Consider the following 13,132-nt stretch of genomic DNA (forward strand, 5'->3'; position numbering starts at 1 on the left):
TCACTCAGAGTCGGAGGATCCCAGCTAGAGGCGGCCGCGCGCGGGGCTGTCCCACCAGGCCGGGCGCGCGCTGTGTGTTGGGGCCGAGCCGGCTGGTGGGCGCGGCAGGAGCGCGCACTGGGGTAGGCTGACCGCGCGGTGCAGCGGGTGCGTAGTGAGCGCGCCCGCGGGGCGGCGCAAGGCGCGGGAGCGAGCGTGCGCCGGCGGGGAGCGCGCAGAAGCGCGCGGGGCAGGGCAGTGAGCGGCGGCGTGTGCACGCGCGGCGGCGGCGAGAACGCGCGGCGGGGCGGCCTGGGACTGTTGGCGAGACGCGCGCGAGCCGACCGGCCATCCGGCGGTGCGAGGGCTCCGGGTGTCGGGCCGGGTGGACACCTGCGGTCCCCGGGGAGAGGGCCTATGCCAGGTGAGTGGGGACCTTTCTGTCGCCGGCGGGATTCCAGCGGTGGGATTACGTCCTGGCAGCCGGTCGCCTCCCTTGGCGCGTCGGCGAGCCGGGCGCATTTGGACTGTGATGTGGGAGGCTGAGGTCGGGTGGGTTTTAGGTAGAGAGGGGTGACTCCTTTTCTGGTGACCCGCTGCCTGCGCTTCCCACTCTTCCCGGCGGTGCCGTCCTTGCGAGGATGTCTTCCTGCGCCCTCTCCCTCTCCTCCGCATCGCTTGTCCCGAGCCCTGGAAGTTAGGAAAGACTGGCGCAAGTCGAGGGACCGTGGTCAACCCGGTGGCCTCACTCACGGGAAACCCGGTCCCTCTTTTGGGATTTCAGGGGTGCGAGTGCACCCCGGTCGAGGGCGGTGTGGAGGACGCGGCGTTTTTCTACTCCCAGGTTGTCCTGTTGCGGGGCGTCCGTGATACGTGTTTAGCTTTGGGCGCAGATGGGTCCGGGGTGTTCCTAACACGCCTCCCCTGCCCCCACTGTCCTTCCTGGAACCGAGGGAGGGTCGCCCACTGGCCGCCGTGGCCCGCGAACTCCCGTAGGTGCTCTGTCCCTTACCAGGCGGAGAGGAGGGTGAGAGCCTAGTGCTGGCAGGAGGCGGCTAAAGCCACCTGTTAAACCTGGGTCCTGCTGAAAATGAACAGTGGATTTTCGTCCCCACCCCACTCCACAACCTCTGACCCCCAACAGGTAACTGAATCACACAGGCACGTGTAGGATCTGCCAATGAGCCGGGGCAGGAGGGATTAAAAAGGGAAGAAAATGTGATGCAATTTAGTAAAAGGCAATAAAATAAACTCCAGTATTTCTCCAAAGCTTTGAAACGTTCCCAGTATTGTTTTACAGAGTCTAAATTTAAGCATTTAGCTTTTTTTTTTTTTTTTTAACCGCAGGAACTAACCTCAGAAAACTTTTAACTCTTTGCCAAGTTAAAAAGAGTTGGTGCAGAGCAGAAAACTTAAAGTGAGTAAAGGAAAATGATTTTGTGTGTGTGTCTCCACCCCCCTCCCCCCCCCCCCCCAACAGATTGAACCGTTCAGGTCTGTTGCTGGAGACCATAGGAATAAGGCTCCTTCTATCTCCAATTTTAATGGAGAACACTTTTTTTTTAACCTGTCTTTCTGAAATGTATAGAAATAGTATACCAGGTATAAGTGTAAACTTGAGGAAAATGCTCTCAGGAGAAACCTTTATTAAAGATACTTTTCTGCTTTATTTTTTTTAAGCACTACATACTTGGTGCTCTAACATGCACTGCGAGGTTTGCCCTCAAAGTTCCATGTCTGAATGCTAGATTGTTTTTCTAGGTGGAGGAGGTATTTTCCTTCATGAGGTCAATGTGGAAATACAAACAAATGCCCTATTTACTTGGGATTGGGTGGGAAGGGTGGAAGTTGTCTAAAATCTCCTGCCAAACTTGACAACGTATGTATGGAATCTTGTGTATTTTCTTGCCCAGATCAGTAATAGCCATTTTTAAGTGACTGGATATAGTTCTTGGTAACAGCACTTCAAATGAGCTTTCCTCTGAAATTCGTGGATGCTAATCATTTAAAAGTCACACATTTTCTCTATTACTAGAGATCAGAAAGCCAAAATGAGAATACTAAGTTAGAAAAGGCTGGAAAGAGGGATGCTTTTAAGGAAGTTTGAATGTGTTTGACTCCCTGATGGCCTCTTTGTGGCAGGGGGATTTGCCTGTTTTGGTGCAGGCTCTGCTGTTCATTAATTCGTCTAGCCCCCTTTGTAGACTGTCTGAGCACCTACAGTGTGCAGAACCCTGAGCTAGTCATTGAACATACAAACATATAGATAACAGCCATATGGCCCAAACTGATTAAAACCAGATCAAGTAATTCTTCCTCAGGAGCTGAAGATACACCTGGCCCTGGTTCCAAAGTTCTCAGACACCTAAGGAGCCTATAGTTGTCACCCTGTGTTGATTCTAACCATCATCTCAAATAACTACAAGAGGTGGATTGGAAGCCTTGAAGTCTGAAGGGAGAGAGGTGAAAGGCTTGGGTGAAGCAGAGAACAGGAGATCCTCTGGAACAAAAAGTTCAAGTGCATCTTATCTACATGGTTGTGGGACAGCTGCCAGTGGCGCAGAGGCCATTTGGGGGAAGGTGCCAGGGAATCCTAGGAGCATCCCAGAACTTGAGCTCTTTCCTGTGCTGGTGAAGGGCAGCATTTCATTTCAGTTTCCATGCTCTTTCTGGTGGCAGTGATGGTGGCTTCCTACCTGTGCTCTAAGGATGATGGGCTCTGCAACTCTCCCTCCTTCTAATATCCTGCAGCATTCTCCCCTTGGATCTTTGAAGGAGCCCGGGGGCCCTTGTAGAAAAGCCTCTGTTCACACTGACACAGTGAGGTCAAATGTAGTGGAGTCACTGATAACAGCCTCTGTAGAGAACCACAGTGAAGCTGCACCTCTCAATAATGCCCTGTTCTGCCCTGCCGGTTTGACTCAGTGGTCGAAAGTTGACCTGTGAACCAGGAGGTCACAGTTCCATTCCTATTCAGGGCACATGCCCAGGTTGTAGGCTCAATCCCCAATAAGGGGCATGCAGGAGGCAGCCGATCAATGAGTCTCTCTCATCATTGATGTTTCTATCTCTCCCTCTTCCTTCCTCTCTGAAATCAATAAAAACATATTTTTTAAAAATAATGCCCTGTCCTTCTTGGGGACTCACGGAATTAATCTTGAAGCCTGTTTTAAGGAAATAGGTGCTGGGTTACAGTCCATGCAGACAGGTAAAGAAATGTATAGGGCAGAACACTGCACCTTGCCTTATTGGAGCGGGATATGATAGCTCTTTATGAATGCAATCAGACTGGATATTTCCAAAGACCCTAGCACTGTAAAGACTTGATTCATTCTCTCTCTCTCTCTCTCTCTCTCTCTCTCTCTCTCTCTCTCTCAGTAAAATACACATAACATTAAATTTATCATGTTAAAGTGTATAAATCAGTGGAGTTCAGTACACTCACATTATATGTGTTTATTTTTTTCTGTAGAGGTCTACAGATATTCATTCAATGAACTTTATTAACTGCATTATTCCTCATTAACTTTGTATCTTCTTAACCTGTTTATAACTTGAGCTATATTGAAAGATCCCACTATAATGGGGGATTTGACAACATCTGGTACTCTGAGATCACTTCTGCGTACAACTTTATATTTTAGTATCTGACAATATGCATTTATAAGTTTATATTGTTAGATATACCAAGTCTAATAGGAATTGAACTTTCATCATTACATAATTACTTTTATCACTACTGAGGATTTTTGCCTTCAAGTCTATTTTGCCTCATGTAATATAGCCAGAAGTGATCTTTTCATTGTTGCTGTTGTTATTATTTGTTTGATGTATCTTTTCCCATCTTTTTTTTATTTAAATATCTTTACTGAGTTATAATTGACATTCAATAAACTGCACATATTTAAAGTGTAAATAACTGTATATTCACAATGTTATGCAGCCATCACCACTATCTAGTTCCAAAACTGTTTCATCACCCCCAAAGGAAAACCCATATCTGTTAAGCAGTCACTTCCTCATTTCCCCCCTACTCTGGTCCCTGGCAACCTCTAATCTGCTTTCTCTCTTCATGAATTTGTTTGTTCTGGATATTTCACATAATAGAATCATACAATATGTGGCCTTTTGTGTCTGGTTTGTTGCACTTAGCAATACTTTTGAGATTCATCCACACTGTAGCATGTATAAGTACCTCATTCGTTTTTATGACTGAATAATATCTTGTTGATGGATGTACCATAATTTGTTTATACATTCATCAGTTCTTGAATATTTGGGTTGTTTTCCCTTTTGATTATTGTGAATAATTCTGCTATGAGCATTTGTTTGAACACTTGTTTTCAGTTCTTTTGGGTCTACTAGTAAACCTAAGAGTGGAATTCCTGACGGATATAGTAATTCAATGTTTAACCTATTGAAGAATCACCAAACTGTTTTCCATGGTAGTTGCACCATTTCACATTCCCACCAGCAATGTAAGGAGGGGTCCAGTTTATCTACATCCTTGCCAACACTTGTAATTTTTCCAAGGTGTTGTGTGTGTGTGTGTGTGTGTGTGTGTGTGTGTGTGTGTGTTTTTAATTGCCATTCTAGTGGGCATAAAGTAGTATCTCATTTTGATTTTGATTTATATTTCCCTAATGACTAATAATGTTGAGCATCTTTTCATGTGTTTGTCGGCCATTTATAGATCTTCTTTGGAGAAATATTTGTTGAGCAATTTGATTCTCTTTTGAATTAGCTTAAGCTTAGTTATTTTTATAGGGCTCAGTTTGTATATGATCTTCCTTCTCAAATATTCACTCTGTTGTTTTGCTATTTTTTTTCTGTTTTCTCTTTCAGGCTTCTGTTGTTACTTCTAGGAAACTAGTTGTCTGACTAGTGCTTTGACATATTTAAAATTTTGCTTATTTTAGTTGTTGATCCAAAGGCCTGGGGTGTTCGTCTGTTTATTCGGTAATATTTGTAGACTGTGAGGGCACCTACAGTGTGCTGAGCATTGAGATAGTAATTGTGCATACAAACATGATAAGTCCTCTTTTGCTTCTGTTTTTGATGCTTGCAGCTTACAATTTATTTATTTATTTGGTCAGTAGACTCCACTACATTTGACCTCACAGGTCAGTAGAACCTAGCATAGGGAAAAAGAGCAGTACTAAACTGAAAGTGAGGGGATCCACCTCAGGTGTCATCACTAAATAGCTGTGTGATCCTAGGAACTTGGTTTCCTAGTCAGTAAAATTTGAGGCAGGATTAAGTGGTTGTCTTAGCCCCTCTCAGACCTTGAAACTGGAGATTATGAATTAATGATTCACCACAGCTTTCCTTTACAAACCCAATTCTGTGAGTGTATTTAAAATAGTTTATTTTGCACAATCTACTTAAAGGAATTATCTGTGTACAAAAAAAAATGCCTGTGCTCTTATATATTAGACTAAACTGGTTAGTTTGGTTGATTTCCTTCCAAAATGGTGCATATGGTATTTTCTGTAAAGATTCAGAGGGTTTCAAAACACCAATCAGAAAGAATGTATACACCCCTATGTTCATAGCAGCACAATTTACAATAGCTAAGATCTGGAAACAGCCCAAATGCTCATCAGTAGATGAGTTGAGAAAAAAAAAAAACATGGGGGTACATTTATACCACGGAATACTATGCAGCAGTAGAAAAGAAGGATCTCTTATCCTTTGAGACAGACAACAAGGAGGGACCTGAAGAGTATTATGCTAAGCGAAATAAACCAGTCAGAGAAAGACAAGTATCACATGATCTCACTCATATGTGGAATCTAATGAACAGAATAAGCTGATGAACAAAATAGATCCAGAGACATGGAAGCATGGAAAGGACTGTGGAATCTTAGAGGGAGGGCGGGTGGGTGGAAAGAGATCAACCAAAGAACTTGTATGCATATATGCATAACCCATGGACACAGACAATAGCTGGTGAAGGCCTGGGGCGGGGGGCAAGGGCAGGCTAGAAGAGGTCAATGGGGAAAAAGGGGGCATAGGTAATACTTTCAACAGTAAATATATAATTAAAGATAAGAGATTCAGAGGGTTTGAAGAGCTTTCACAAACATTTATGTTCCTACCATGGGAAGCACAACTGATAATATAGAAATGAATAAGGTGTGTTCCCTGTCCTTGAGAAGCTATGATCTAGTAAAGGAGAAAAAATAAATGTCAAATATGAGCTGATACCGGAGGCCCACAAGTCTTTTGGGAGCAGAGGACAGAGATACTTTCTTTCATAGGTGTCAGAACATCTGTTGGAGAATGTAGCACTGGAGCTGGGCCTCAAGGGGAGGATAGTGGAAAATTCAAATGGTAGAGTTGTAGCTTTGATTATCATGATGAAGACTTTAGCCTTGACTTTGGGACATTCAGCACTGAAGGTTTATGTGCAGGGTTGTGATAGCAGATTTGTATTGGTTTACTGTGCAGTAGACATTTGTATATGAAGGAATAACTTGAAGTTGAGTGGGATGGTCATGGTTGTGGAAGGGAGTACAGAAAGTTGAAGATAAGATGGTACAAACAAGGGGAGGGCACCAAAAATGTCAAATAGAAGTTTTGGTGCAAAAAAGTTTTTAAAACTTTTATTTTATTCTAGAGTGGAGAGCTAATGACCTAGGATAGAGCCAGTTCTTTCTGACTTGCCAAATCAACTTGCAGGCATTGGACCTCACTTTCCTCATATGCTAACTTGTACCACACACTCACTGGAAACCAGTGAATGTACCGATTGAGCTCCTGCTAATGCAGACAACTTCACTTTATGAGTCATATATATTTAAAATGTGTATGAGGAAAATATTATGTATATTAGACTTTTCTTTCTATTGATCTCTATTATGATTTTAGTGATATCTTCTGAGGAAAATATTTTAGTATCAACACATAATCTATATAATAAAAGCCTAAGCAACCGTTACGGCAGAACAACCAGAATGACCGGTCACTATGATGCTCACTGACCACCAGGGGGCAGACGCTCAAGGCAGGAGCTGACCCCTGGTGGTCAGTGCGCTCCCACACGGGGAGCACCGCTCAGCCAGAAGCAGGGCTCACAGCTGGCAAGCGCAGCAGCGGTGGTGGGAGCCTCTCCCACCTCCATGGTAGCGCTAAGGAGCAGTGAGTTGAGCTATAAGGAGCAAGGGGTCCCGGACTGTGAGAGGGCACAGGCTGGGCTGAATTTCATGCATCGGGCCTCTAGTAAAACCATATTAAATCAAAATTTCATCTCAAGAAACACTTCGCTCTTTTACAGTGTTAATTATCAGTTCAATGCCAAAACATTAAGTTAACCATATAAAATTACTGATCTTAAACTATTTTTGAACTACACAAATGACAGCTTTACATTATTCAACCTAATAATTGTGAAGGAAACCACCAACAAAATGCAATGGCAACTTATTGAATGGGAGAAGATACTAGCAAATGATACATCTGATAAGAGGTTAATATGCAAAATAGATAAAGAATTCATACAACTCAACATCAAAAAAAACAATCTAATTAAAAAATGGGTAGCCTGGCTGGCATGGCTCAATGGCTGAGCATCATCCTATGAGCCAGGAGGTCGTGGTTTGATTCCCAGAGCATATGTCTGGGTTGCAGGCTTGATCGTGGAGGAAGCAGCCGAGCAATGATTTGCTCTCATCATTGATGTTTCTATCTCTCCCTCTTCCTTCCTCTCTAAAATCAATAAAAAATATATATTTTTTAAAAATGGGCAGGGACCTATATAGACAATTCTCCAAAGAGGACATAAAGGTACATATAAAGATGCTCAACATCACTAGTCATCAGGGAAATGCAGATCACCTCACATCTGTCAGAATGGCTATTATCACAATTTTAACAAAGAACAAGTGTTGGTGAGGATGAGGAGAAAAGGGAACCCTCATGTACTGTTGGTGGGATTGTAAAATGGTGCAGCCACTATGGAATGCAGTAGCAGTTCCTCAAAATATTAAAAATAGAACTACCTTATGACCCAGCAGTCCCATTTCTGGGTATTTATCTCAAGAAATACAAAACACTAGTTCAAAAAGTTATCTGCACCCCTATATTCACTGCAGCATTGTTTATAATAGCCAAGATATGGGAGTAACCTAAGTGTCCATCAATAGATTAATGAATAAGGAAGATGTGGTACATATATACAATGGAATATTACTCAGCCATAAAGTGGAATGAAATCTTTCAATTTATGACAACATGAATGGGCCTAAAGGATATTATGCTAAGTGAAATAAGTCAGACATAGAAAGACAAACACCATATGATTTCATTTTTATGTGGAACCCTCCAAAAAAGAACAAGCAAATGAAATAGGAACAAATTCCTAGATACAGAGAATAAATTGATGGTTACCAAATTTGGTGAGGGTGGGGAGCAAAATGGGCAAAAATGGTGAAGGGGATTAAGTACAAACTGCCAGTTATAAAGTTAGTGTCATGGGGATGTACAGTATAGCATAGTGAATATAGTCAGTAACATCATAATTATGCATGGTGTCTGATGGGTACTAGATTTATTGTGGTGGTCACTTTTGTAAGATATATGAATCACTGTGTTGTACATCTAAAACTAATATGGAATGCCAATTATAATTTTAAATAATTTTTAAAAATAGTGAACTTGAAAATTCACATAAAAATATACGGTTTTTATAGTATTTCTCAGCTAATTCTCATTTCATCAGGATGTTAGTTTTCCTTTGGTTTTCCAAGGTGTGAAGTTTACCTAGAGGCCTTTGTCATGACTTAGGTAATTGTCAGACTCCACTGTTGAGCTACTGAAAGGTTGTGTTTTCTCCCAGAGAGATTAATAGGCAGTCCTTGAAGTCCTTGAATTTCTGATATTAGTATCATCTTAACTCTTAGTTGGAATCATCCAGGTTTTTCAACAAACGTTTGGTTGTCCCCATTTCTTGAAAAAGTACTGAAAAATCTCTTATCTCTTCCTCTCTATTAAAATTGGGATATGAGTTTGTGCCCAAAGGCCTGGATTTGAAATGAGTAATTTGAGCTAGTTGTTACTAGGTTTCCAGGGAGTATCTAAGAAGAGTTTGGGGAGAAGGGAGCCCTGTATACACATCCACAGGTTAAATGTTCTTATTCCCTTTCCCCGAACAGGGCTAGCAAAGAGATTTTGGAAGATAAGATTAAAGTTTGATGCAATGGATTGACCCAGCAGGTCTTGTGTGAGCTGTGCATTCCCTGGCTTGGATTTAAATCTGTTCGCTTTGAGATAAGATACATAAGTAAGATGTCTGCTTCCAGTCTGACCAGGTTTTATAAATTCCAATGCTAAAGGAACATGCTCTAAGTCAGCTTTGTTTTTATTTGACAATGAATGAAAAATTTAGCTAAGAATTTGGAGCTTCTCAGAAAAACAACAACATTATAAAACAATAAGGTATAATTATTGCTTCTAAGTAAGAAGTACTACATTTTATCTCACCAGAGCAGCACTTAATGGGAGCTCTGGTAGTTTTTGCTGAATAAATAAAGAGAAAGCACACAAACTTGTTTAACAACAGAACAACCGAAACTGGAATATTCTTCTTTTTTTAATTTGCCAAAGAATCCAGAAATGCAATTGGCATGTAGAATGTCATTTTTTTTAAATGAGCTAAGAATAAAATTTTGAAGGGTCTATCTTTGCAAACATTTCATCCAATAGAACTAGGTTTTCCCCTTGGTAGTATTTGTCTGTTTGCTTCCTCCTGGGTCATAGGTTTTGTTACCAGGTACTAAACTGAAATCTAGCCAGGTTGTTTTCAGGTGAGGCTCTACGTTAGGAAAATCTAATTTCCACATTTTCTCTTCAATGATAGATAGAAAACTGGTAGTAGGAGACTTCTTCCCTCAGGGCCTGCAAACCAGCCTGCCGAGGCAAGGCCTCTATCCTGAACTTGTTTGCTTAGTGTAGGCGAATCAATTACTTTCATGTGGTGTATGTCCCTGAGGAAAAAACTGCCTCCTATTAATAGTTGAAACTATTCACAGTTGAGACAGTCTGAAATCAACCTTGTTTTTCTACATTGTTCAGAAAGAGCTTTAAAAAAAATCTAAATGAAAGCATGGTAATTGCTCTGGAGAAGTAAAATTACTAGCCTTTAAAATGTTTAATTGTATTTAATACCCTTTAGTGCCAGTTAGAGCTTAAGGTCCTAAATTCTTACTGAAGGCATTTCAGAAGAAAAGAAAAAATCCAATCAGAGAAAAGGCAACATCATGAAGCAGATGCTAAACCATTAAGCACATCAACATTTGAAAACTCCAGAACAAAACTAACTCTGCACTCCCAACCTTCCCAGCACCAGCCAGCCTCAAGCTGAGGTGGATTTCCCTCTGATTTGCAGTGCAGGAAGACAGTCCTAGTTTGCTAGTTTGCCTACTGAATATTTTTGGAAGCATTTTTTTCTTTCCAAGGTTTTTGGTTTCTTGACTTTGAGAAACAGCCCAAACTAAAGAAAAGTTACTATGTGTTTATTTTACTTCAGCTTATTTGTGTGGAGATCCATTTTTGAAGTTAATTTTGGCCATGGGTTGCATCTGCAGATGTACACGGCCATGCATTCATAGTGATATTTATTACGTGTTAACATTTGGAGCATTATTGGTTTAGTGGGGCTGGTGTACCAGTTTTTTATTGGTACCAGTTTTTTCACATATTATTATTTGTGAAGCTAAGTGAAGTGTCTTTTCTATGGCTGTATTTAAAGTTGCCCCCCCCCTCCCCCCGCCTCTCCGCACCTTCTGTTTCCCACTTGCCCTTGATTGAAATCCATAGATTAAATGAGAGTAATTTCTCCTAAATTTGAAGGATTTGGCCTCTATATGCAATATAGGGGATAAAGGATAAAGGATGGTCACCACAACAATATGAACATGTTGGAAACACTCCTGAGTGTTTAAGCTTTCCTTTTAGATCAGAGGTCTATTTAAAGGACTCTAATTTTTTTATGAAAATAAGATGGTTTTAGAATTTTAAAATATAAATTTTGTTTTTGTAATGGATAATTAAGTCTATATTTTGTGACAAATATTTTCCAAAATCCTGTGGCTACATTAAAAGAGAGAGAGCTTTGCCTACAAGGAGCTTATAGTCTAATTGAGAAAAAAAATTACATGCATAAGAAACCAGATGTGATGATCAAGGTCAGTGAAGAGGAGCACAGTGAAGGAAGGTTTGACAAGATCTGGCACAGTTTTTGAGACAGGCTTTGAAGACTGAGAGGAGAGTGACAGAGGAAGCAGTCACAATGTGGCTCACAGCTGAGCAGAACGTTCAGGGCACCAGAATGGAGAAAGGATTTATATTGTGGAAAGTAAGGTTGAAGAGATGAGGTTAAGGCAGATTCTAAAGAGACACTTAAAGCCAAGCCCTCTGTTCTTACAGATAGGTTCCCTGGAAGCATTGATTAGGAAAATGAAAAGTGCCAACTTTGTCAGGCCTGTGGTATCAAAAGTAATCCAGGATGTTAAAGAGATTATTTAAGTACTACTTGAAATTCACTGGTGAATGTTGGACTGAACATTTGTTTTATTTTTAGCAAAGTTTTGGACAATAGAAAACTTGGAAGAAAATTAACTACAGGACCAACAATTACTTGTATCTCTCTACTGGGTCAGCTAGTAGAGTACACATATCTATTTGTGCATCTTTGGTACAGTGAGGGATGGAAGGTTACAGAGACTGTACTTCATGTATACATTGGAGCTTGAACTGAGTTTTGCTCAGAATTATCAGATGTGCTGTGATAACTAGACTAAACTCATTTTTATGGAGATTATCTATAAATTATTTTTAGGTGAGAAATGAAATGGTTAATTTAGTCAAGAATGTTTTGAAAGCCCTGATCAAAGGTGAATAATATAAAGAAAGAACTTCAGTACTCAGTTTCCTTTTAACTTATGAATTGGGTTAATCTATACTCATAAAAGGGTAATATGCTAATTAGACCAGATATCTTCTAGGCGTCCTTCCTGACAAAGCAACGGTGGCAGAGGCCAAGGCAGAGGTGGTTAGGGGAAATCAGGCCAGCAGGGGAGAGCAGTTAGGGGTGACCAGGCTGGCAAGGGAGAGAAGTTAAGGGTGACCAGGCGGGGAGGGGAGAGCAGTTAGGGGCAACCAGGCTGGCAGGGGAGAGCAGTTAGGGGAGACCAGGCCAGCAGGGGAGAGCAGTTAGGGGCGACCAGGCTGACAGGGGAGAGCAGTTAGGGGTGACGAGGCTGGCAGGGGAGAGCAGTTAGGGGCAACCAGGCTGGCAGGGGAGAGCAGTTAGGGGCAATCAAGCTGGCAGGGGAGAGCAGTTGGGGCGACCAGACAGGCAGGCAGGTGAGCAGTTAGGGCCAATCAGGCAGGCAGGCAGGCAGGCAGGTGAGCAGTTAGGAGTCAGCCGTCCTGGAATGCAAGAGGGATGTCCGACTGTGGGATCAGGCCTAAACCGGCAGTCAGACATCTCCCAACGGGTCCCAGATTCGAGAGGGTGCACGAATTTTGTGCACCAGGCCTCTATTAAAACAATATAAAAGAGTATTGGCATAATTTATAGTTCCATCACCTAGTTAATTTCTTATTATAAAATTCATTTTTGTCAACACATGTCACAGGAATTAACACAGAACCAGGGAGAAACTATAAAAGTTTCTTCTTTGTTTAAGTAAATCAGAGCAAAGTGCCTGTCACATCAATACATGTTGAGATGAACAAATGTTGTCTAGAGCTACTAGCATTAAGGCCAAAAATGTTAGTATTTTGTGTTCACTGACTATTTCATCAAAGAGTTTGTACTTTTCACCAAAGATGGTCATTCTCTTTATTTCCACCCACTGCTTAACCATATGAAAAAGCCCATTCATGGCTCAGAAACAATTCCACTGTAAAACTCCTTCATTTTTAATGTTCTTAAAGGTTAAGAAACACCTATCTTTTTTTTAATAATGACTTGGTTGTTAGGGTTTCTTACGGTATAGCTTTAAAGATAGTTTCTGTCCAAGGTTGTTTTTGTAGATTTGGCAACAAGTCTTCATAAAATTCCTGTGAATGGAAGTAGGAGAGAATGAGAGATCAAAGGGTAGGGCTTAGGTGGAGCATTGATCCAGCCCTAGTATAGAGTCAGACG

General features: G+C 41.5%; 1 protein-coding gene across 4 annotated transcripts in view; it reads left to right on the forward strand.

The window, feature by feature from the left end:
• The first annotated feature begins 217 nt into the window (after nt 1-217).
• The window catches only part of PROSER2 (proline and serine rich 2), a 95,492-nt gene continuing 82,577 nt past the window's right edge, over nt 218-13,132 (forward strand). For 3 of the 4 annotated variants that reach the window (XR_004974357.1, XR_004974361.1, XM_036352273.1), the window contains exons 1-2: nt 218-403; nt 1,327-1,396. Coding sequence is in view for 1 of the 4 variants with exons in the window: in XM_036352273.1 (XP_036208166.1) it covers nt 397-403; nt 1,327-1,396 (77 nt within the window). In the remaining 3 variants the exon portion in view is untranslated. The remainder of the gene's footprint in view (nt 404-1,326; nt 1,397-13,132) is intronic. The other variant, XR_004974362.1, reaches the window with a different exon arrangement.

Source organism: Myotis myotis, unplaced genomic scaffold (assembly GCF_014108235.1).
Source record: "Myotis myotis isolate mMyoMyo1 unplaced genomic scaffold, mMyoMyo1.p scaffold_m19_p_1, whole genome shotgun sequence".
NCBI lineage: Eukaryota > Metazoa > Chordata > Mammalia > Chiroptera > Vespertilionidae > Myotis > Myotis myotis.